General features: G+C 44.8%; 1 protein-coding gene across 22 annotated transcripts in view; it reads right to left on the bottom strand.

The window, feature by feature from the left end:
• GPHN (gephyrin) overlaps window positions 1-22895 on the bottom strand; it is a 615912-nt gene that overhangs the window by 37446 nt on the left and 555571 nt on the right. For all 22 annotated transcript variants that reach the window (XM_063948135.1, XM_063948129.1, XM_063948127.1 and 19 more), the window contains 8 exons: window positions 13581-13718; window positions 12922-13014; window positions 12707-12762; window positions 10136-10255; window positions 7956-8014; window positions 6596-6749; window positions 5090-5211; window positions 2283-2370 (listed from right to left, as the gene is read on the bottom strand). In XM_063948135.1, coding sequence (XP_063804205.1) covers window positions 2283-2370; window positions 5090-5211; window positions 6596-6749; window positions 7956-8014; window positions 10136-10255; window positions 12707-12762; window positions 12922-13014; window positions 13581-13718 — 830 coding nt within the window. The remainder of the gene's footprint in view (window positions 1-2282; window positions 2371-5089; window positions 5212-6595; window positions 6750-7955; window positions 8015-10135; window positions 10256-12706; window positions 12763-12921; window positions 13015-13580; window positions 13719-22895) is intronic.

Here is a 22895-nt window from a genome sequence, read left to right as displayed (position 1 = left end):
ACTAAAATGTTATTGGAAGTACGTACAAAAGACATGAAGACTTGTTAAACTCTTATCTGTTTGTGAATTTAAACCAACCCAAAAAAGACAGCGTCCACTACTCTGGTTGATACACCACTGTCGGGTTCAGTTTTCCCATCATTAATAACAAATATAATAGAAAAAGCAGCTGGAGAATATGGAGAAGGAGCAAAACAACACTCAATGGGTAATATAACCTGTATTAACGGCATCAGTATGAAATACCAGCAGCCGGGATGCTGGACGTCAGAATACCGGCAGCCGGGTGACCGCAAAGAGTCCCCTTGCGGGCTTGGTGGCTCGCTGCGCTCACCACAGGTTCTATTCCCACTCTATGGGTGTCGTGGACACCCATGTGTTGGAATAGCCCCTGCTAGCTGGGATACCAGCTGTCGGCATTGTCACTGGTCGGGATTTTGGCGGCGGTATCCTGACCGCCGGCAAATGAAGTGCATCCCATAGTGACAATTGTTTAATAACATAGAAACAATTGAAATACACATATATAAAAAAGGAAAGCAATGCATGATAATGGAAAGCAATGCTAAATGAAATATATATTGTATTGACTGAAAGGATCAAAATGTATCCAATATGACCAAATAAAGAGGCGAGTGTAAAACCGCTTTTGTATTGAAAGGAGTGATAGGGAGGTTAGAGATTAGGGATGGTATACTTACCTACTAGGTGTCGGGATCCTGAGGGTTGGGATATATATTTCATTTAGTGGAGCGGTCATGCATTGCTTCCTTTTTAAATATGTGTACTTAAATAGTTTCTATGTTATTAAACAATTGTTACTATATTGGCAATTGAATGAACAAGTGTTACTTTACTCCTTCCCCATATTTTCCGGCTGCTTTTTCTGTTACTACCTTTATTTATTGTCAGACTGACTACCCCTCACAGCTATACAGAATTGGGGGAGCGCCCGGGTTTCTCTTCAATAAGAAATATATTTGTTGGAAAGTCATGAGATACAGTCATCCTATGTTTAATACACCAATAATATTTTACAGACCAAAAACAGATGGTGTGTGAGATGATATATTAAGTGTTGTTGGAGATTTCACAGTGAACTATTTATACTATAATGTCATGTTTACATGGCTGCCAAACGTGTTTTTTAGTTACAGGTGGATTTAAATAAAGGTGTATTGACACAGTTACAGATGTAACTAGCAATCGTACTGCAGAGCTGTAAATGTTTTTGATTGACACAGCAGTGTAGGACACACAGATAAAGGACGCACAGGTGATGGACACACAGGTGAAGAACACTGGTGGAGGACACACAGATAAAGAATGCACAGGTGATGGAACACACAGATGAAGAACACTGTTGGAGGACACACAGATAAAGAACGCACAAGTGATGGACACACAGGTGAAGAACACTGTTGTAGGACACATAGATAAAGGACACACAGATGAAGAACACTGTTGGAGGACACATAGATAAAGGACGCACAGGTGATGGACACACAGATGAAGAACACTCTGTTGGCGGACACATAGATAAAGGATGCACAGGTGATGGACACACAGATGAAGAACACTCTGTTGGAGGACACAGATAAAGGATGCACAGGTGATGGACACACAGATGAAGAACACTGTTGGAGGACACATAGATAAAGGACGCACAGGTGATGGACACACAGATGAAGAACACTGTTGGAGGACACATAGATAAAGGACGCACAGGTGATGGACACACAGATGAAGAACACTGTTGGAGGACACATAGATAAAAGATGCACAGGTGATGGACACACATATGAAGAACACTCTGTTAGAGAACACATAGATAAAGGACGCACAGGTGATGGACACACAGATGAAGAACACTGTTGGAGGACACACAGATAAAGGATGGACACACAGATGAAGAACACTGTTGGAGGATACATAGATAAAGGATGCACAGGTGATGGACACACATATGAAGAACACTCTGTTAGAGAACACATAGATAAAGGACGCACAGGTGATGGACACACAGATGAAGAACACTCTGTTGGAGCATACACAGATGAACACTACTCTGTTGGAGAACACACCAGTGGAGGACAGACAGATACAATACGCACAGGTGAAGGATAACAAGTGATGGACACGTACATGAAGGACACACTGGTGGAGGATACGCTAAAGGAAAATACACTAGTGGATCAGATCATTTTTAACTCTATAAATTGTGGTATATTTATGTCATGTTTGGCACAGATTCACTTTGAGACTTTTACACCTATTTTTACCTTCTCTCCCATGGATACACCTCCTGATGTGATGATAACATCAGCACGACTGATACCTTCATTTAAGGCATTTAATAAGTCATCTGGGCTGTGGGGAAAAGCAACCAGAAATGAACAATTATCTCACTCTTTTGTAAAAATCTACTTTGTCACCTAAAAGCAGCCAATATATTAGAAAGTCACTGTAAATGGAAACTAAGAGTAAGCTGTGTAAGAATAAGAAGTGTCAGTATTTGAAATGAATACATATCAAAGGCTATGTATTACAGAGCTAAGTAATGTACATGGAAAGCAAGAGTGTTCATATTAATTATGTCCACCAAGCTCTCTTGTTCCTCTGAGACAGTGCCATGCTAGTGAGGTGCCTTCCGAACGGAACAGGCAGAGTGCGAGTCACCTCAGCAGGCTTGTTGTGCAGAAATAAACTGTGTGTATTTGAATAATAAGTATACAGCAGTTGTTCTCAACCGGGGGTACTAGTAACCTCCAGGGGTACTCCCTGTCATGTTCAGAGGTATTTAGAATTTTTTTCTGGAATGATGAGGTGCGGCATCCGTTGATAATTAAACACAAAGGGAAAGCAGTGTCCCAGGAATCTCTAGCCCCATGCATCGCAGTAGGACCCTGATAGCAAAATGAGTCTATAGTGTATTCCTGAAGGCATATGTGGGCTATAGTTTTATTGTTAATGTTTTCCATAAATTGGAATGTGTAAGAAATACATATGTAAAATTTCCATTCTATTGTAATTTTTAAAAATATGGTTTATAGCACATTTATAGTGCCGTCTAAACATTTGATCAAACAGCAATTATATTCATTACATACAGATACTGTAGGTCCACATTTATCTTGACCTTTAATAGGATTAACAGAGACTGGGCAGTAGGACTTAATCCCCTGCTGTATTGTTCTCTGTATTGTATTGCAGCTGAGAACAATTAGATGAAGGGTTTATGTAAATAAACCATGGTAAATGTTGGGGGTCCAAATAGTGCAGATGGGCTGACAGGGGTACCCAGGTGGAAATAAAGAGGTTCAGCGCTAGTGAAGTCACATCAACTCAAATAATTGCAGCCTCAGCTTTCCCTGGAATGAAATAACAGGATCTGGATAGCATCCTGGTAATCAAGATGCCGGTGGTTATGTGGCCGATGGCGGAATCCCGACACCACTCAGAATCCCGGCGCCAAGACAACGACCACCGACATCTCGAAGGTAAGTATTATGGTCACTGCTAGATTTAGTGGGGGGGGGGGGGGTCAGGCGGGGTGAGTCAGCCATAGCCGCCACCCCCTGAATCTTAGTCCTAGCAACCAACCCCCCGAATCGTAGCCCTAGCCGCCACCCCATAAGGGTAGAGGACAGGGGAGGGGTAAAATAATTACCGCATCTCCTGTTGGCATTCTCAGTGTCGGGATGCTGGTGTCGATCATGTGACTGCCGGCACCCCGACAGCAGGGATCACATACCCAACCCGATATAACACCACGTAGCATTAGGGCACTGCTCTGAAGAAAGAGGACGCAAGCAGATTCTCCTGACTCTACAGGAGTGTGGGAAGGGGTTGTGGCTTTTTCTTTTAAAAAAGCTGTAATGCAGCTTAACTCACAACAATATTATTTATATTCATGGTTCAGAAGTAAAATGTATAAAAAAATGCAGACTTTAATCATACATTCCATCATTGCTGACATAGAAAGGTAGTGGAGAATGGCTGTTCTATTTACACCATTTTAGAAATACTATACAGATAGGTCCACGGTTATCTTGACTAGTTTTCTGCGCCTAGGCACAACATGGTTTATTAACATAAACCCTTCATCTATTTTTCTTAGCTGCAATACAGTACAGAGAACAATACAGCAGGGGATTAAGTCCGACTGGCCAGTCTCAGTTAATCCTATTAAAGGTCAAAATAAACGTGGACCCATCTGTAGCTTAGAGTGTTATCTGATCTTCTTGACTCGGAGGTCGTTGCGCCTTTCTGGGTTCATTGCAGAGTATCTTTCATTTACTTACTATCAACTGTTTCGCTTACCTCCAAATTCGCCACTTTATAGACTCTTTTCCCCTTAGTTCAAATACTAGGCTGTTATCCCTGATTTGAGTCCCTATGCCTTCGTCGTCCTCTCCCTTAAGGGAATTAATTCCGTCTTCTATCATCAACTACTATGAAACTTCTGGCTACCTGAGTCATGAGCTTTGGTAGGAAAGGAACCTGGGGAGCCCATCTGACAAGGAGTCATGGTCCGTGAAACATGATAGAGTCTCTAAAGCGTCTATTTCTCCCACAGTTGAAAAAAACGCATAAAAGATCTGTTATAGAGTGTATAGGCTGCTGCAGTGTATTAATCTGACAGGTTGTAAGAGTAAGCACAAATCAGAACAAGCAATGTTGCCTAGTAAGGCAGCTTCCAGTGAACTGGTTAAGCAGTCTGAGCCTATCACAACAGAGGAAAGAAATAAAAAAACACCATTGTGTCACCATCGGCTCTATACCATTCATTGGTAGAAATGGAAATTCGATGGCTTCGCAAACATTGACCATCAATGGCCATTGGTAAGTCTGGATCAGGACAGGGGTGGTAGGGCCATCTCATGGTGGGTGATGTCCATGTCATAGAGGTGGCATCTCTAGTGTGCTGAAAAGCATTAGGCTGCCCCTTACCACGATTCACTTTATCATTGCTGCATGCCTTAGCGTAAGGTACATGCGGCACCCACTGACTACTGTGAACGGGACCTCCCAACTGCTGCAAGAGTCTCTAGGATTGTCTGTACAGCATGCAATTTATGGCACTTACTTGTCTCCTACAATGCCCAAGTTGATGGTAGGGTAGCCGTGTTCCTGAATTGTTGCTAGAAGGGTAGAGCGATTGCTGTCACGAATTTTACCCGGCAGAAGATCGTCTTCAGGATTTAACAGCTGCAAGAGAATCATCAAAGATGTAACATAATAAAACCTATGTATTTAATTGTTGTGAATGCCTTTGCATTAGTACAAAAAGGGGACACACATCCCAATACAGTCTATAGTGAGAGACAACGGCGTTTAAAAATACATCCTGATTTGTGCTTAACTCATACTGGGCAATATTTGGAACAATACCAGTTACAATCTGTGGTTGGGCAGGTGAGTTATGTGTAAGTTCTGCTCTTCAGGCTATTCCGTCTTATTCAGCATATATAAAAAGAGCATACATATATATTAATTGCTCCCAGCAACTAAAACACTGGGACTTGTACCGAACACTTGGTAAACATTATAAACCAGAGACGATGTTATACAAAAATAACCAGGAACAACTACAGAAAGATACATTTCTCCTTGCCTAACCCCCAATGGTCATGTCTCCCCACTGCTACAGCCAGGTCATAAAGCTGCCATCAGCCAATAATCACAAACACTGATAGCAGCTCTGAGACTTACTACAGTCCTAGTGTAAGCACACAGAGATGATCCGAGTGCAGTACTGGGTCCTACTGCTATCTGCCTCTGTAATTACTGATTGGCTGCTACTGCTATTTCATAGCCTGAGATGAAATATGAAGAGTCCACTTCACTATTGACCTCTGGCCACAAAAAAAAACAAACTCAGCAGGAAATTCTATTAATTAAGTTGATTAACATAGGGAAGGAGAAAATCAAAGTTTGTGAGACACTTGGAAGTATGTTGCAAAGTCTGGATTAGACAGTAATATAAACGGGATCAGTATGAAATACCTACCATTAAAATCCCGCCGAGGTCAAAATCCCGACATTTAAAATACCCACAAGGTCAAAATACAGACGTTCAAAATGTCGACAGGTCAAAAAGCAGACAACAGTTTTCATTGTTTTGTGGTGTGTATGTCGACATAGGTCGACATGGACACCGTATAAGTGTACCGAGTCCCCTTGCATGGTTCGCTGCGCTCGCCAAGCTTCGGGAACTATTATATTCCCCCTTCAGGTCCACTGGGATGGTCAAGTATGAACAAGTCTGTTTCAATGAAAAAAATCATGAAAAACTCATGTTGACTTTTTGACCTGTCGACATTGTAAATGTCGGTATTACGACCTTGTCGGTATTTTAAATGTCGGTATTTTGACTGTTGGTCAATGGTTGTCGGTATTTTGACTGTTGGTCAATGGTTGTCGGTATTTTGACCGGCGGTCAATGGTTGTCGGTATTTTGTCCGTCGGGATTTTGATTGAGGGTAAATTGACCGCATCCCACATAAACTGGGTAAACACACACAACAAAACAGAAAAACACACACACATTTTCTATTAAAGGGTAATCTATAAACCACTGCATTGTACAGACCTCATTTCCTGTTGACATAACCGCAACTACTGGGAACTTGTGTACTTCAACTTCTGTGACGCCCACAGTTGCCAGGAGGCCAATTTCCGAGGGCCCCATGTGCGTACCCTTCGCCAGTACACACTCGCCTCTCTTTATGTCATGGCCTATTGGTCTAGGAAAAGAAGTGAGGTTTGTACTGGTTATATACATGCATTGCTTTCTAACAAACTATTAGCGAGTCTAAGAATACTTCAAAGTTACAAAGAAAGTTTGCACAAATGTCCATAGATACACGATGGATCCCAACACTTTATTCAAACAGCTGACACATTTTATTAGACTATGTAATGTAGGTAGACTATTTCCAGATCCACAAATAATTATAATACAAAAGATTCCATAACATTGTATCTCATAGTATGAAACAATGGTGGTAATTCCGAGTTGATCGCTCGCTAGCTGTTTTTAGCAGCCATGCAAACGCTATGCCGCCGCCCTCTGGGAGTGTATTTTAGCTTAGCGGAAGTGCGAACGAAAGGATCGCAGAGCGGCTACAAAGTTTTATTGTACAGTTTCAGAGTAGCTTCAGACCTACTTAGCGCTTGCGATGACTTCAGACTGTTCAGTTCTTGTTTTGATGTCACAAACACGCCCTGCGTTCGCCCAGCCACGCCTGCGTTTTTCCGAACACTCCCTGAAAACGGTCAGTTGACACCCAGAAACGCCCACTTCATGTCAATCACTCTGCGGCCAGCACTGCGACTGAAAAGCTTCGCTAGACCTTGTGTGATACTACATCGTTCGTTGCAATAGTACGACGCGCCGCATGCGCAGAAGTGGCCTTTTTTTGTCTCATTGCTGCACAGCGAACGAATGCAGCTAGCGATCAACTCGGAATGACCCCCAATATCACCTAAGTATTAGTGGTACACCTCTAACAGGTGCACCCTGAACAGAGCTCTCTGCGTTGTTGTGTCCTCCCCCCCCCCCCCCATATTGTGCTAGCTGTGCAATCTTCTGAATATATGGAGATGAGGCAGGAAACACCAAAGTCTCTGGTACCAAGCCAGATCCTTCGCCATCTTCTGCACGTGAAAATATAACTGGGAAGACGTTGCTGTCGGCAGATGTTATAGGAGGAGGCCCTTGTGTGTGTGCAGAGATACGTCTCATTTCAGACTGGTCTCTTGATCCAAGTATGGGGCTGATGCAGGTGGGCGCTGGCAGTGCTGATGGCATAGATGCATCAATACTAACGAAGATTGCCATTTACTTCTGTGAGCCAATGTGGCCGACTTGCATGCAACTTTTGAATCAGCCCCTACATGCATGAATATATACATTTATCTAACAGAAGAACTTTCATAGAACGTCTCACCTTATATCTTGGCCTGGACGAACCTGCACCAATATACGGACTTCTAGCTCCTCTGTTCCCTGTGAAGCAATGAAAGATATACACTGTAAACATGCAATTACCAAGATGATATTTAGTTGGGCTTTCTGAAAACCAATGTGTATTTATTTTATTCTGTAAAAGTTTATTCTGTTTTTGCATGGGTCCAGAACCACTGGCAAGACGCGTCCTTGCTCCATTTCACTCCTCTCATGGGGGTGATTCAGACCTGATCGTATATACGATAAATTTAGCACATCTGCGATCCGCTTCCCTGACATGTGGGGGGACGCTCAGCATAGGGCTAGTCCGCCCCGCATGTCAGGCCCTGTCCCGCCGCACAAGTACAAAAGCATCACACAGCGGTGATGCCTTTGTACTTGAAGAGTAGCTCCCAGCCAGCGCAGCTCTTTTGCGCGCTGGCAGGGAGCTACTCGCTGCTGGTAGAGGGCTTCTTAACAAGAAGAACAGGCGCTCGTTATGAGATTGCTGCACCAAGCAGCTGCCACTAAAACAGGAGGGTCACTCCCGTGAAAACACAGAAAACAGAAAATGTACAGGCAGCGCTAATAATGAAGTGATTGGAATAGAACAATGTTAAGTAGTATAACAATTTATTACAATAAAAACAATAAAACTACTAAAATCAGCAATTGCTCTCCTCACAATTGTAAAGAATAAATTAAATACATAACCACATTCAGTTAATATTTCTGTATATAATGGGATCACTTGGTGTCTGTTCCTGTATAGTACGCCCAGATAAGTCCACTAATTCCATAGAGGTTTGGTTAAAATAGCACAGTTCGGTTGTTTCAATATTTACCGGTCACCGCTTTAGAGGTGGAAAGGCTTCCATACATGAGAGTCCATGTTAGATTGAGAATGTCCTCATTTGTATTGGTGAGTGCTGGAAATGTCCTCTTGTTGCTGCACAGCGAGCTGGTAGTGGATCCGGGACTGGTTCAGACACACGCTGGTGATTGCCGAAACTGAAGTGGTGTGGAACAGGGGGGTCCTGACGCGTTTCGCTGCTCCCCAAAAAGTTTAGCAGCTTTATCAAAGGATCCTTTGATAAAGCTGTCAGGACCTGCGTTGCCCGTTCCGCGCCCCCTAAACGGTGGCCAAATGGCGCCGGCCCACCCCCTCCCGCCCAGCGACCGCCTCTGCCTGTCAATCACGGAGGGGCGATCGCAGGGCTAAGATAGCCATCGGCTGTCTGGCATGCGCCGGCGCACTGCGGCGCCGGTGCAGTTCAGACCTCTTCGCTGCAGCAATCAGGTCTAAATTAGCCCATGGTTCTGTGAATAGCGTCGTCAATTGGCTCCTTTACGGCCAATGCACAGTGATTGGTGGCTTCTCCAGTATGAGTTATTCAGTTTGCAAATTCTTGGTAAATCAGAATCAATTTGCAAAGGAATTTACCTACAGTATGTGGAATCTCTGATTTTTGGGCAGAATTTTAGACCTTGGCAAATTATTTGAGTATCTCTCCCTAACATCACTGTCTGATACTGATTAGCAATGTATGTATCATGGGGCAATTCCGACCCGTTCACACGCAGCGGTTCTTCGCTGTGGTGCGAACGGGTTGGAACTGCGAATGCGCAGCGTGCGTCTTTGCCCAGCGACAGCCGGGCAACGACCAGAAGAAAGTGATCGCCAGCGCAAGAAGATTGACAGCGGGGAGGCGTTCCGGGGCGGATACTCACCATTTTCCGGACGTGGAGATCCGAACGCAGGTGTGTCCAGGCGTTTGGAGGACGGATGTCTGACGTCAATCCCGGGACCTTCGTCGCTGGATCCGTCGCACAGGGTAAGTAGGTTTGACCCTGGTCTTGTTTTGCAGGAAACTTTTTTGGCATAGCAGGGCTGCACAAGCGATCGCAACCCTGCTATGCTAAAATACAGTCCCCCATAGGCGGCATCAAGTTGCTCGCACGAGCAGCAAAAAGTTGCTACGTGCGATCAACTCGGAGTGAGGGTCCATGTTGGCACAAGAATTGGTGTTTTTGCTAGAAAACTGGTCAGCATGACATAACAACTATTGTATCACTAATAGGGTATGCTGAAAATTACTGAAGAAACAGACATCGGTACATATCGGTTCTATAGGATAAAAAGGGCATAATATCTAAATTCAGTAGCATAGTAATACTCACGTCGTCCGACTCCCTAATCAGCTCAGTATCTTCCACTTGTACCACTGCATCAGCCCCACAGGGAATTGGAGCACCAGTTGTTACTCTCATCACTTGCCCCGGCATCACCGTTTGAGTTGGCTAAAGTTATAATAAAAGAAAACAAAAATAAGGACAGACAGTTTGTGTGATATAATTACGTCTAGATACAGTCTGTCGCTGTTTTTGAGATTAGTTTATTTTGAACCTGTCCTAAGCTGTAACCCATCTCACCTTCCTAAAGGCTTGGTGTAACCCTATCACAGATGACTAAAAGGCAGGTAAGCAATGTAACAAAGCAATGAGGGAGGCAAGTCAGATGCTTGGTGCATAGGGAGAGGAATCAGCAGCAGAGAGAAGTAATAATGCCACTGTATAGGTCATTGGTACGGCCTCATCTAGAATACAGTGTCCAGTTCTGGAGACCATACCTTAGAAGGATATTAATACATTAGAAGCTGTACAAAGAATGGCAACTAAACTGGTACATGGCCTACATCACATAACTTACCTGGAAAGATTAAAAGATCTTAATATGCATAGTTTGGAGCAGAGAAGTGGAAGGGTGGACATGACAGAAACTCTCAAATACTATATTTCAAGGGTTATAGCAAGGTCCAGGAGGGAGACATTCTTCAAAGGAAGCAGGTATTAGAACATGAGGACATGCACGGACACTGGAGGGAGGCAGTTTCAGGGGAAATTTGAGGTAAATTACTTCACATAAAGGGTAGTGGACAAGTGGAATAGCCTCCCATTAGAGGTGGTAGAGGCTACAGAAGAGAAATGTAAACATGCTTGGGATAGATATAAGGATATCCTTACAAAGAAATAAGGATCAAATATGGTTTGAGGTAACAATATGGTAAAAAAGGGGCAGACTAGATGGGTACTTATCTGCAATCAAAATTCTCTGTTTCTATGTAATAAGATCCTAATGCTGTTGAAAGTTTCTGTTTTATATATGGTTACCAGAAGCGTGTCTAAGATTTACCCTATATCTACTGTTACAATATATCCTTTGTTATCAGTCCACTAACAACTTAAAATGTAAATGGCCCTCACTGATGCACACCTGCGTTAGTCAAATTAGTTAATCTTCATTGAAGCAAGTTACTCACATGGAGTCTTTTGATTAGAAATATAACAATATTTTATTCAAATATGCGTGCTTGCTTACATGCCCCCAAGCCCATCTTCATTTAGATATGCACTCTCGTCTGTCTTCAGTCATACATGCACTCCTGTCTATCTTCATTCCGAGATGCACCCTCATCTATATTCATTCAGCGATGCACCCTTGCCTATCTGCATTCAAAGATGTACCCTCGCCTATCTATATTCAGCGATACACCCTCATCTATCTTCATTCAGAGATGCACCCTCGAATTTATTCATTCTGCGATGCACCATCGCCTATCTTCATTCAGAGATGCACCGTCTATCTTCATTCAGAGACGCATCCTCGTCGATCTTCATTCAGAGATGCACCATCTTCTATCTTCATTCAGACATGCACCCTAGCCTATATTTATTCAGAGATTCACCCTTGCCTATCTTCAGTCAGAGAAGCAGGCTTACCCATATTCATTTCTTGGTGCACCATCGCTTATTTCCATTCAGAGATGCACCCTTGTCTATCTTCATTCAGACATGCACCCCCGCCTAACTATACTCAGTGATGCACCCTCATCTAACTTCATTCAGAGATGCACCCTTGCCTAAGTTCATTCAGAGATGCACCCTCGCCGATTTTCATTCAGAGATGCATTCCCACCTATCTTCATACAGAGATGCACCCTCATCTATCGATATTCAACGATGCCCCCTTGCTTATTATTCATTCAGAGAAGCGCCCTCGCCTATCTTCATTCAGAGATGAGCCCTTGCTTATCTTCATTCAGAGATGCGCCCTTGCTTATCTTCATTCAGATGCGCCCTTGCTTATCTTCATTCAGAGATGCACCCTCACCGATCTTCATTCAGAGATGCACTCCCACCTATCTTCATTCAGAGATGCACCCTCACCGATCTTCATTCAGAGATGCACACCCACCTATCTTCATTCATAGATGCCCACCTTGCCTATCTTCATTCAGAGACACACCCTCACCTATCTTCATTCAGAGACGCACCCATGCTTATCTTCATTCAGAGATGCACCCTTGCTTATCTTTATTCAGAGATGCACCCTTGCTTATCTTCATTCAGAGATGCGCCCTTGCTTATCTTAATTCAGAGATGCACCCTTGCTTATTATTCATCCAGAGATGCACCCTCACCGATCTTCATTCAGAGATGCACTCCCGCCTATCTTCATTCAATATTCACCATCACCTATCTTCATTCAGAGATGCGCCCTCGCATATCTTCATTCAGAGACGCACCCTCGCCTAACTTCATTCAGAGATGCACCCTTGCTAATCTTCATTCAGAGATGCACCCTTGCCTGTCTTCATTCACAGACGCACCCTCCCCTATCTTCATTCGGAGACGCACCCTCCTCTATCTTCATTCTGAGAAGCACCATAAATATGCATAGTGAAACATTACCTGTTCGCCAGCTTGGGACTCGCCAATGATGAAACGATCTCCAGGGCCATCCGCAGCTGCGAAAATGTTTGGTTATTAGGAAATTAATTTAAAAAAAAAAGATTACAAATGACAGATCAAGATGAAAGCAAGGTGATGTTTAACTTGTGTCTTAGGTAACTTTTCATTCAAATGCAATAAGGTTCCATGACTTGTATGGCAACAGTGTTATTTACCTCTTACTGCATATCCATCCTTTACTGATGCAGGAAATGGTGGTAAATTGTCTTTTGCATATACTTCTTGGGCAAGAACGCGTCCCATTCCATCTTGGAGATAAAGAGAGGTGTTATTAGCAAACAAGTTCTATCAATGTAACATACCTTATATTGGGATGATCTAACTGACTTGGGCAGGAGATGGTTACAAAACACACTTTAGTTTACTAAATGTATAGCTACATCATAAGGCATACTGTTAATATAAATGCACCCTATCTTTGAACAAACCCCACCCCTGTTTGTGAGGCTACACAGCCATACATATACAACATTAGGCTATCAAATGTAGGAATGGAGACAGTGCCAGCCATTGCACCAAGGGTCCATGCAATATGTTAACTATGGTGTCATAGGTCATTATATAATTGTTAACGAGGATTTTATTATGGAATTGATAAAATCACACATTCTTAAACTAGTGGCAACAAAAACAAAATCTCCCCTGGAGTCATTACTATTTTGTCTTCTGTACAAGGGCCACTGTTTAACACCCAGAAAGAAATTCTTTGAAATGACACAGCAAGGTGGAAGGTAGAAGGCAGCCCAGGAGGGTGGTCTTCAGTTTACCGGCCCACACTACACCCGCCCAGGAGATAGAGAAGTAGATAATGCACCTCGGTAATTTATTATTTCCATCCCAAGAACTGGAGTCATCTCCAGCACTGTAATGAAGGCTTTATCCATGGATGTTAGTGGGAACGGAGACATGCGGTGTCTTCTTGCTACCTTAGTGATGTCGACAGCACTGTGACCTGGAGAGAAGCACAGTGGACATGAACATGGAGGATACATAGTGATTATTGTCATGTACTGTAAGCCTGCCAAGAACATGCTATTCATTTGCTACATGATGGTTACTACAGGGAGAAAGAGCTCTAAATACCTGAACAACGGCATCAAATATGTCCCAAGAAAACCAAAAACTAGTATTTAAAAACTGTTCAAATCTTAATAAGAGATTAAAATATGAATGAGGTCTTTATTTTCCAACACATTTCACACAGTTTCAAAAGGAAGACATGAAAAAGGTCGACGTCTTATGTAAATGGTTTACACATGTTTTTGCAACATCCGCTTGAATTACTATCAATGTTGACATGCTGTATACTGGGAATAGTAAGCCGCCAAGGCCAAAGTGTGGCAAGTGCAGCGAGTCTGCAAAGGGGCAAAGTTTCAACTGATGGTGATGAGATAACAGGAAAAATTCAAGATTTGGCACAAAATAACCCAAAAGACATGTACTGACCATTTGCGTGTTGACCTTTTGAACCCGTTGACCTTAATCACCGTCGACCTTTTGTACCTGTCGACCTAATGCATGTTGACTATTCGCTGTTGCCCTAAACAATGTTAATCTATTAAACCACACCCAAAGTAAAAAATCTCCCACACTGTAAAAGAAGAACTGTCCATGGCGATATTATTTGGCAGGTGTAGGTGCGACATCACGTATTTAATTTCAAACTGTCTTCTCCAGTACTGTAGGTTCCATATTTCTCATTTGTGCATAATGTGGGTTCTAGGTCTCAGGGGGGAAATGTATCCAACCTGCTACAAAGTGGGGAAGTGGACAAGTTGCCCAGATCAACCAATCAGCTTCTGCCGACCATTTTATAGAATATACTTGATAAATGCTAGCTATAAACTGATTGTTGCTATGGGCAACTTCTCTACATTTCCATTTCTTTGCGCTTTAGAAGATTTGACACATTCCCCATAGTCCATTACATCAGAGATACAATATATTTAAGTGAAATCATAATCAAACGCTATTTAGATGTATAGATGCGTCCTCACCCACCCATCCTTTCTGTGCCATATGTTGTGAGACGCATGGCGCAGGTTAGTTGATCTACCATGGGCAGCGATTCTCTGTACTTTTGGGACTGGCTTAGAGGTGGAAGCAATGCCAACGTTTCGGCAGTTGAGCGAATCTGTTTGTCCTGCACGTGCATCACAGTCACACTGCCGACACGCGGCAATGGGTTAGCGTCTGGAGACGGGGTGTGGCTTTATTCACATACTAAATGACAGGTAGTGAACGTTTTTGAGAGGTAATGGGGGGTGGCTAGAAAAACGCAGGTGTGTCATGGCCATCTAAGCAGTGGCTGAGCCTGTGATTAAGCCTTTGTATGCAGTTGTAAACCACAGGGGTGATCAGAGGTCAGATGGTGAGAACAAGGGCGTGTCTGTGTATGCAGTGGCGGCTCAGTGATGCCATCAGTGGGCATCTCTGTACATATCCATGTGGCTGCGGCATTAGTAGATTCTCACAGATCCACTATGTCTGTGTACATCTCCGATGGTGGGGTACCTGCGCAGGACCAGTTCTGCGTATATCACCCACACTGCCCCGAGCCGCAGCTGGACTGAAAGTCTGTGCAGGACCAGTTCTGCGCATATCACCCACACTGCCCCGAGCCGCAGCTGGACTGAAAGTCTGTGCAGGACCAGTTCTGCGCATATCACCCACAATGCCCTGAGCCGCAGCTGGACTGAAAGCCTTTGGCCATCCTGAGCAACCTGAGGGTTACTCTGACGGCTGATGTTGATGCAGAGTGATCTGATGCTGTAGCGCAGGGGTGTCAAACACAAGGCCCGCGGGCCAAATCCGGCCCGCCAGACCTCGTCTGATGGCCCACTGTGCCGCCGCCAGCCTTGCAGCCTCCCCTTTTTTTTCAATGAATTTACTCCGTGCCTGTGTAGCGGATCACACAAGCATGTAGTAGGCTCCTGCCTTTACATATTCTCGCACAGCATCTGCTGTAGGAACTGCGCCCATCTCTGAATGAGACCCATGTGGCATTGCAGCTGCATTTATAGTGCTTAGGATTTATATTTTTCTCACAATCAAGTTGGTATAAAATCACAGATACAGCTTTTTCCATATTAGCATTCGAGATGCATATGCAAAGTCATTGTAAGTGTTCAGGGTACTCGTGCATTGTACTTTTATCGGAAGCATGGTGTGAATCAGATGCACATTTACCTTGTCAGGGATGGGGGGGGGGGGGGGGGGGGGGGGATGCATGGGGCGGCTTAGTCACACATACTGTGGTGCACCAATCGGGGCTATTTGATAATAGGTTAGTGAGGACACATCTGTACTGCTGCATAATTCACTGGTTGTAGGGCACATAAATCTTTCTGCACATTATTTACCCAGCTCTAAAACACGTCACATAGGATTCATTCCCAGAGCAGCAAGAAGGGATATTAAGATAAGGATTTTTATTTGTAGTTTAATACACAAGGTTCACTTCAACAAGAACAATTATTTTGGTAATGGTTCACTTAGTAAATTATAGTGTATACAACTAATCCCACAGATTGTGTGGTTAAAAGAGTGAGTGTAATAATCCTTGGCTTGGTGTACAGTAATCAGTAAAGGCAACTGTTAAGGCCCGTACACACTGGTCGATATATCGGCCGTTCTCTTGAACGGCCGATATATCGCGGGAACGTCGGCCAGTGTGTACGGCCGATACGTCTGTGAACTCCGTCGTTCACAGACGTATCGCGTCGGTTGCGCAGCACAGCCGACGGGCAATATATCTACCGATATATTGGCGCGTCGCTGTGTGTGTACGGGGCAGTCGGCCGCCCGCCCGTACACATGCTGCGGCGGCCGGCGGTGATTGACAGCTGAACTGGGCGGGCGTGTGTACACGCCCACCCAGTTCATGACGTCAGTCCCCAACGGATCGGGCAGTGTGTATGCTCAACACACTGCCCGATCCGTCCATAGATATATCTGCCGATCAACTAATATGCAGATATATCTATTAGTGTGTACCCACCTTAAGTCATTGGATCCTAAAGACCTAGACTAGTCAGGAACAATACTCGGGTAGCTAAGGGTAGGTGTAGGGTAGTGAGGTTCCTCTTATAAGGATGCTTCAGAGTCTTAGTTCAAGTATATCATCCGGACCTCACGGCATGACTGTGTATTTAGGGGCCAATTCAGTAAGGTTAGCAAATTTTGCTAATCAGCAGAATGTGCTAACCATTAGCACACATGCTGGGGGCCGCCCAGCGCTGCACAAGGCCGCCCAGCGTCTCCCCCCCTGCTTCAAGCAGAAATTGCGAACAGTACGCAATTTATGCTTGTTAGCAAAAATTAAGGATGACTCCTGCTGGTGCTGCTTAGCTGCGGCCGCAGGAGTCCTGGCACCATTTTTGCTGTCGCAGTGGCTGCGTGTGACGTCACGCAGCTGCTGCGGCCGCACCCCCGACATGCCCCCGTTCGCGCATACCAGCCCACCGTTTGTGCTGGCACGCCCCCGCAACGCTCCGTTTCCACCCAGAAAACGGAGCGTTGCCGCCCCCCTCCTGCCCCGCGCCCGCCTCTACCTGATTGACAGGCAGAGGTGATTGTATTTTCTGCGGCCCCCTGCAGCAGTAAATGTGGGCGCATGCGCAGTAGGGCCTGCTACGCATGCGCCCGCGGCCCCTCAGCAAAAATTCCGTACGAATCGCTACTTGCGATTCATACTGAATTTGCCCCTTAATGTTAATGATGATAAGCAGATAACTCACTACAATATATGTGATTATTTACCATAGCCCCAAGCAGGAGGCGGACAGGTGTGCTCACTAGGAGGCTCGCTAGCACCCGGAGCAGACAGAGGGTGACTTTCAAGCAATGAACTAAAAATATTCGGAAAGGGAAAATGGACTCTATTTACATGGCATTTTCCTGTACTACTTTCTCCACCTCACAAGAAGACAACTAAAACACAATGGCCCTCATTCAGAGTTGATCGCTCGCTAGCTGTTTTTAGCAGCAGTGCAAACGCTAGGCCGCCGCCCTCTGGGAGTGTATCTTAGCTTAGCAGAAGTGCGAACGAAAGGATCGCAACGCGGCTACAAAAAAAGATTGTGCAGTTTCTGAGTAGCTCGAAACTTACTCCTACCTTGCGATCACTTCAGACTGTTTAGTTCCTGGTTTGACATCACAAACACGCCCTGCGTTCGGACAGCCACTCCCCCGTTTCTTCAGCCATGCCTGCGTTTTTATCTGGCACGCCTGCGTTTTTCAGCACACTCCCTGAAAACGGTCAGTTTCCGCCCAGAAACACCCACTTCCTGTCAATCACTCAACGATCAGCAGAGCGACTGAAAAACGTCGCTAGACCTTGTGTGAAAGTTCGTAGGCTGTTGTGAAAGTACGACGCGCGTGCGCAGTGCGTACCACGCGCATACGCAGAAATGCCGATTTTAAGCCTGATCGCTGCGAACAACGGCAGCTAGCGATCAACTCGGAATGACCCCCAATCTACGGGGTCCCATTTAAAGTACCAGATTGGAACTTTATATTTCCCCCAGTAAATACACACTATACAGATCAGGCTGTTCTGCAAATTCTACCTTCAAAGGTAAATATATACATCTGATAAAATAAGATAACAGTGTACATTTTATCTAAATAGGAATTTCTTTTAGCAACAGATGCAGGGCCTGGCAAGAAGGGTCACACCCGCAGGAACAGCAGAGGGGCACGGTGGCATAGATAGTACAGGTTGAGTATCCCATATCCAAATATTCCGAAATACGGAATATTCCGAAATACAGACTTTTTTGAGTGAGAGTGAGATAGTGAAACCTTTGTTTTTTGATGGCTCAATGTACACAAACTGTGTTTAATACACAGAGTTATTAAAAATATTGTATTAAATGACCTTCAGGCTGTGTGTATAAGGTGTATATGAAACATAAATGAATTGTGTGAATGTAGACACACTTTGTTTAATGCACAAAGTTATAAAAAATATTGGCTAAAATTACCTTCAGGCTATGTGTATAAGCTGTATATGTAACATAAATGCATTCTGTGCTTAGATTTAGGTCCCATCACCATGATATCTCATTATGGTATGCAATTATTCCAAAATACGGAAAAATCCGATATCCAAAATACCTCTGGTCCCAAGCATTTTGGATAAGGGAGACTCAACCTGTAGTAAGTTCTACACTGTAGTCACATTACTTGCTCACTGACCGCAGGGTGATGAGACGGAGCATGCTAACACAAGGCATGTGTAGAGGAACCTGGTGGCATGCAGGCAGCAAAGAAGGATAAAGAATGTTTTGGATCTTTATGATCTTTTATCAAGCTGTGCAAATGTCTTCTATAACCGAGTAATGCCATTAAGGCGTTATTTTTTTTAGATTGACCTCTATTTTTAATTTTTTTTTAATATAGAAGGGGTAATTGTTATACGCACATTGATTAACAGAGAATCTTACACAGCTAATGGGTATTTTGAATTGATGTCAGTGGTACATTACATTGTGGTTACACCAATCGCTACCACCATACGTATACACAACTAGAATACGGGGCCTAATTCAGACCTGATCGTAGCAGCAAATTTGTTAGCAGTTGGGCAAAACCATGTGCAGTGCAGGTGGAGCAGATGAAACATGTGCCGAGAGAGTTAGATTTGGGTGGGTTATATTGTTTCTGTGCAGGGTAAATACTGGCTGATTTATTTTTACACTGCAATTTAGATTTCAGTTTGAATACACCCCACCCAAATCTAACTCTCTCTGCACATGTTATATTCCCCCCCCCCCCCCCCCCCCCGCAGTGCACTTTGGGGGTCATTCCGAGTTGATCGCTCGCTGCCGTTATTCGCAGAGCAGCAAACAGGTTACTACTGCGCATGCACCGCAATGCGCAGGCGCGTTGTACGGGTACAAAGCGAATCGTTGCTGGGCGATGGATTTAACGAAGAATCCATTCGCACAGCCGATCGCAAGGAGATTGACAGGAAGAGGGCGTTTATGGGTGTCAACTGACCGTTTTCAGAGAGTGTTTGGAAAAAGGCAGGCGTATCCAGGCGTTTGCAGGGTGGGTGTCTGACATCAATTCCGTGACCAAAAAGACTGAAGTGATCGCAAGGGCTGAGTAAGTCCAGAGCTACTCAGAAACTGCAAAAAACTTTTTCGTCCCGCTCAACTGCACGCGCATTCGCACACTTACAAAGCGAAAATACACTCCCCCGTGGGCGACGACTATGCATTTGCATGGCTGCTAAAAGTAGCTAGCGAGCGATCAACTCGGAATGAGGGCCATGGTTTTGCCCAACTGCTAACAAATTTGCTGCAAGCGACCAACTCTGAATTAGGCCCCATGGTCTTTTCCCTCTCATTTGCATACTGCGGGTAATAGCATTGGGCATAAAAAGAGGGCACATATATCTCTATCCGTTTTCTGAAATGTCAGTGACTTAGAAAGTTTTCATTTATTGTGACTGGTGCACTCTATGTATATACCGAATATACAATGTTGGTGTCCAAATGAACAATGGGGCATTTTAGACTACTGATTGTCATAAGCCACCAAATAAAACCTTCGGCTGATCTATTACTTGTTGTGCATCAATGTTATGTCTCATTTACCACGGACAAACTATCCGAAGTATAGGGCAGTGAAATATATTTTTAGGTAGCACAGTGCGATTTGTATACCTAGATTTCTGCCAAATGGTAAGCAAGATGGCAGCAATGAGGAGCCGTTCACGAACAGAAAGGGAATGTGGGCTTTATGCATGGGTGTCCCTTGTTGCGTAGAGTGGCGCAGAGCCATATCTATTCTGTAGACAAATTAAATTTTTGCACCAGAGCTTATGGAGATCAGGACTATAGTGGTCATTCCGAGTTGATTGCTAGCTGCTTTCGGTCGCTGAGCAGCGTTGAGGCAAAAAAAATAAGAATTTACTTACCGATAATTCTATTTCTCGTAGTCCGTAGTGGATGCTGGGGACTCCGTCAGGACCATGGGGATTAGCGGCTCCGCAGGAGACAGGGCACAAAAGTAAAAGCTTTAGGATCAGGTGGTGTGCACTGGCTCCTCCCCCTATGACCCTCCTCCAAGCCTCAGTTAGGATACTGTGCCCGGACGAGCGTACACAATAAGGAAGGATTTTGAATCCCGGGTAAGACTCATACCAGCCACACCAATCACACTGTACAACCTGTGATCTGAACCCAGTTAACAGCATGATAACAGCGGAGCCTCTGAAAAGATGGCTCACAACAATAATAACCCGATTTTTGTAACAATAACTATGTACAAGTATTGCAGACAATCCGCACTTGGGATGGGCGCCCAGCATCCACTACGGACTACGAGAAATAGAATTATCGGTAAGTAAATTCTTATTTTCTCTGACGTCCTAAGTGGATGCTGGGGACTCCGTCAGGACCATGGGTATTATACCAAAGCTCCCAAACGGGCGGGAGAGTGCGGATGACTCTGCAGCACCGAGTGAGAGAACTCCAGGTCCTCCTCAGCCAGGGTGTGCCCCTGACCAAGTAGCAGCTCGGCAAAGTTGTAAAGCCGAGACCCCTCGGGCAGCCGCCCAAGATGAGCCCACCTTCCTTGTGGAATGGGCATTTACATATTTTGGCTGTGGCAGGCCTGCCACAGAATGTGCAAGCTGAATTGTACTACACATCCAACTAGCAATCGTCTGCTTAGAAGCAAGAGCACCCAGTTTGTTGGGTGCATACAGGATAACAGCAAGTCAGTTTTCCTGACTCCAGCCGTCATGGAAACCTATATTTTCAGGGCCCTGACAACATCTAGCAACTTGGAGTCCTCCAAGTCCCTAGTAGCCGCAGGTACCACAATAAGCTGGTTCAGGTGAAACGCTTACACCACCTTAGGGAGAAACTGGGGACGAGTCCGCAGCTCTGCCCTGTCCGAATGGACAATCAGATATGGGCTTTTGCGAGACAAAGTCGCCAATTCTGACACTCGCCTGGCCGAGGCCAGGGCCAACATCATGGTCACTTTCCATGTGAAATATTTCAAATCCACAGATTTGAGCGGTTTAAACCAATGTGATTTGAGGAATCCCAGAACTACGTTGAGATCCCACAGTGCCACTGGAGGCACAAAAGGGGGTTGTATATGCAGTACTCCCTTGACAAACTTCTGGACTTCAGGAACTGAAGCCAATTCTTTCTGGAAGAAAATCGACAGGGCCGAAATTTGAACCTTAATGGACCCCAATTTGAGGCCCATAGACACTCCTGTTTGCAGGAAATGCAGGAATCGACCGAGTTGAAATTTCTTCGTGGGGCCTTCCTGGCCTCACACCACGCAACATATTTTCGCCACATGTGGTGATAATGTTGTGCGGTCACCTCCTTCCTGGCTTTGACCAGGGTAGGAATGACCTCTTCCGGAATGCCTTTTTCCCTTAGGATCCGGCGTTCAATTGCCATGCCGTCAAACGCAGCCGCGGTAAGTCTTGGAACAGACATGGTACTTGCTGAAGCAAGTCCCTTCTTAGCGGCAGAGGCCATGAGTCCTCTGTGAGCATCTCTTGAAGTTCCGGGTACCAAGTCCTTCTTGGCCAATCCTGAGCCACGAGTATAGTTCTTACTCCTCTACGTCTTATAATTCTCAGTACCTTAGGTATGAGAAGCAGAGGAGGGAACACATACACCGACTGGTACACCCACGGTGTTATCAGAACGTCCACAGCTATTGCCTGAGGGTCTCTTGACCTGGCGCAATACCTGTCCAGTTTTTTGTTCAGGCGGGACGCCATCATGTCCACCTTTGGTCTTTCCCAACGGTTCACAATCATGTGGAAGACTTCCCGATGAAGTCCCCACTCTCCCGGGTGGAGGTCGTGCTGAGGAAGTCTGCTTCCCAGTTGTCCACTCCCGGAATGAACACTGCTGACAGTGCTAACACATGATTTTCCGCCCAGCGAAGAATCCTTGCAGTTTCTGCCATTGCCCTCCTGCTTCTTGTGCCGCCCAGTCTGTTTACGTGGGCGACTGCCGTGATGTTGTCCCACTGGATCAATACCGGCTGACCTTGAAGCAGAGGTCTTGCTAAGCTTAGAGCATTGTAAATTGCTCTTAGCTCCAGTATATTTATGTGGAGAGAAGTCTCCAGACTT

The sequence above is a fragment of the Pseudophryne corroboree genome, chromosome 12, assembly GCF_028390025.1.
Source record: "Pseudophryne corroboree isolate aPseCor3 chromosome 12, aPseCor3.hap2, whole genome shotgun sequence".
Lineage (NCBI taxonomy): Eukaryota > Metazoa > Chordata > Amphibia > Anura > Myobatrachidae > Pseudophryne > Pseudophryne corroboree.
The sequence above is the reverse complement of the archived record's forward strand: the minus strand, read 5'-3'. Positions and strand labels throughout refer to the sequence as shown.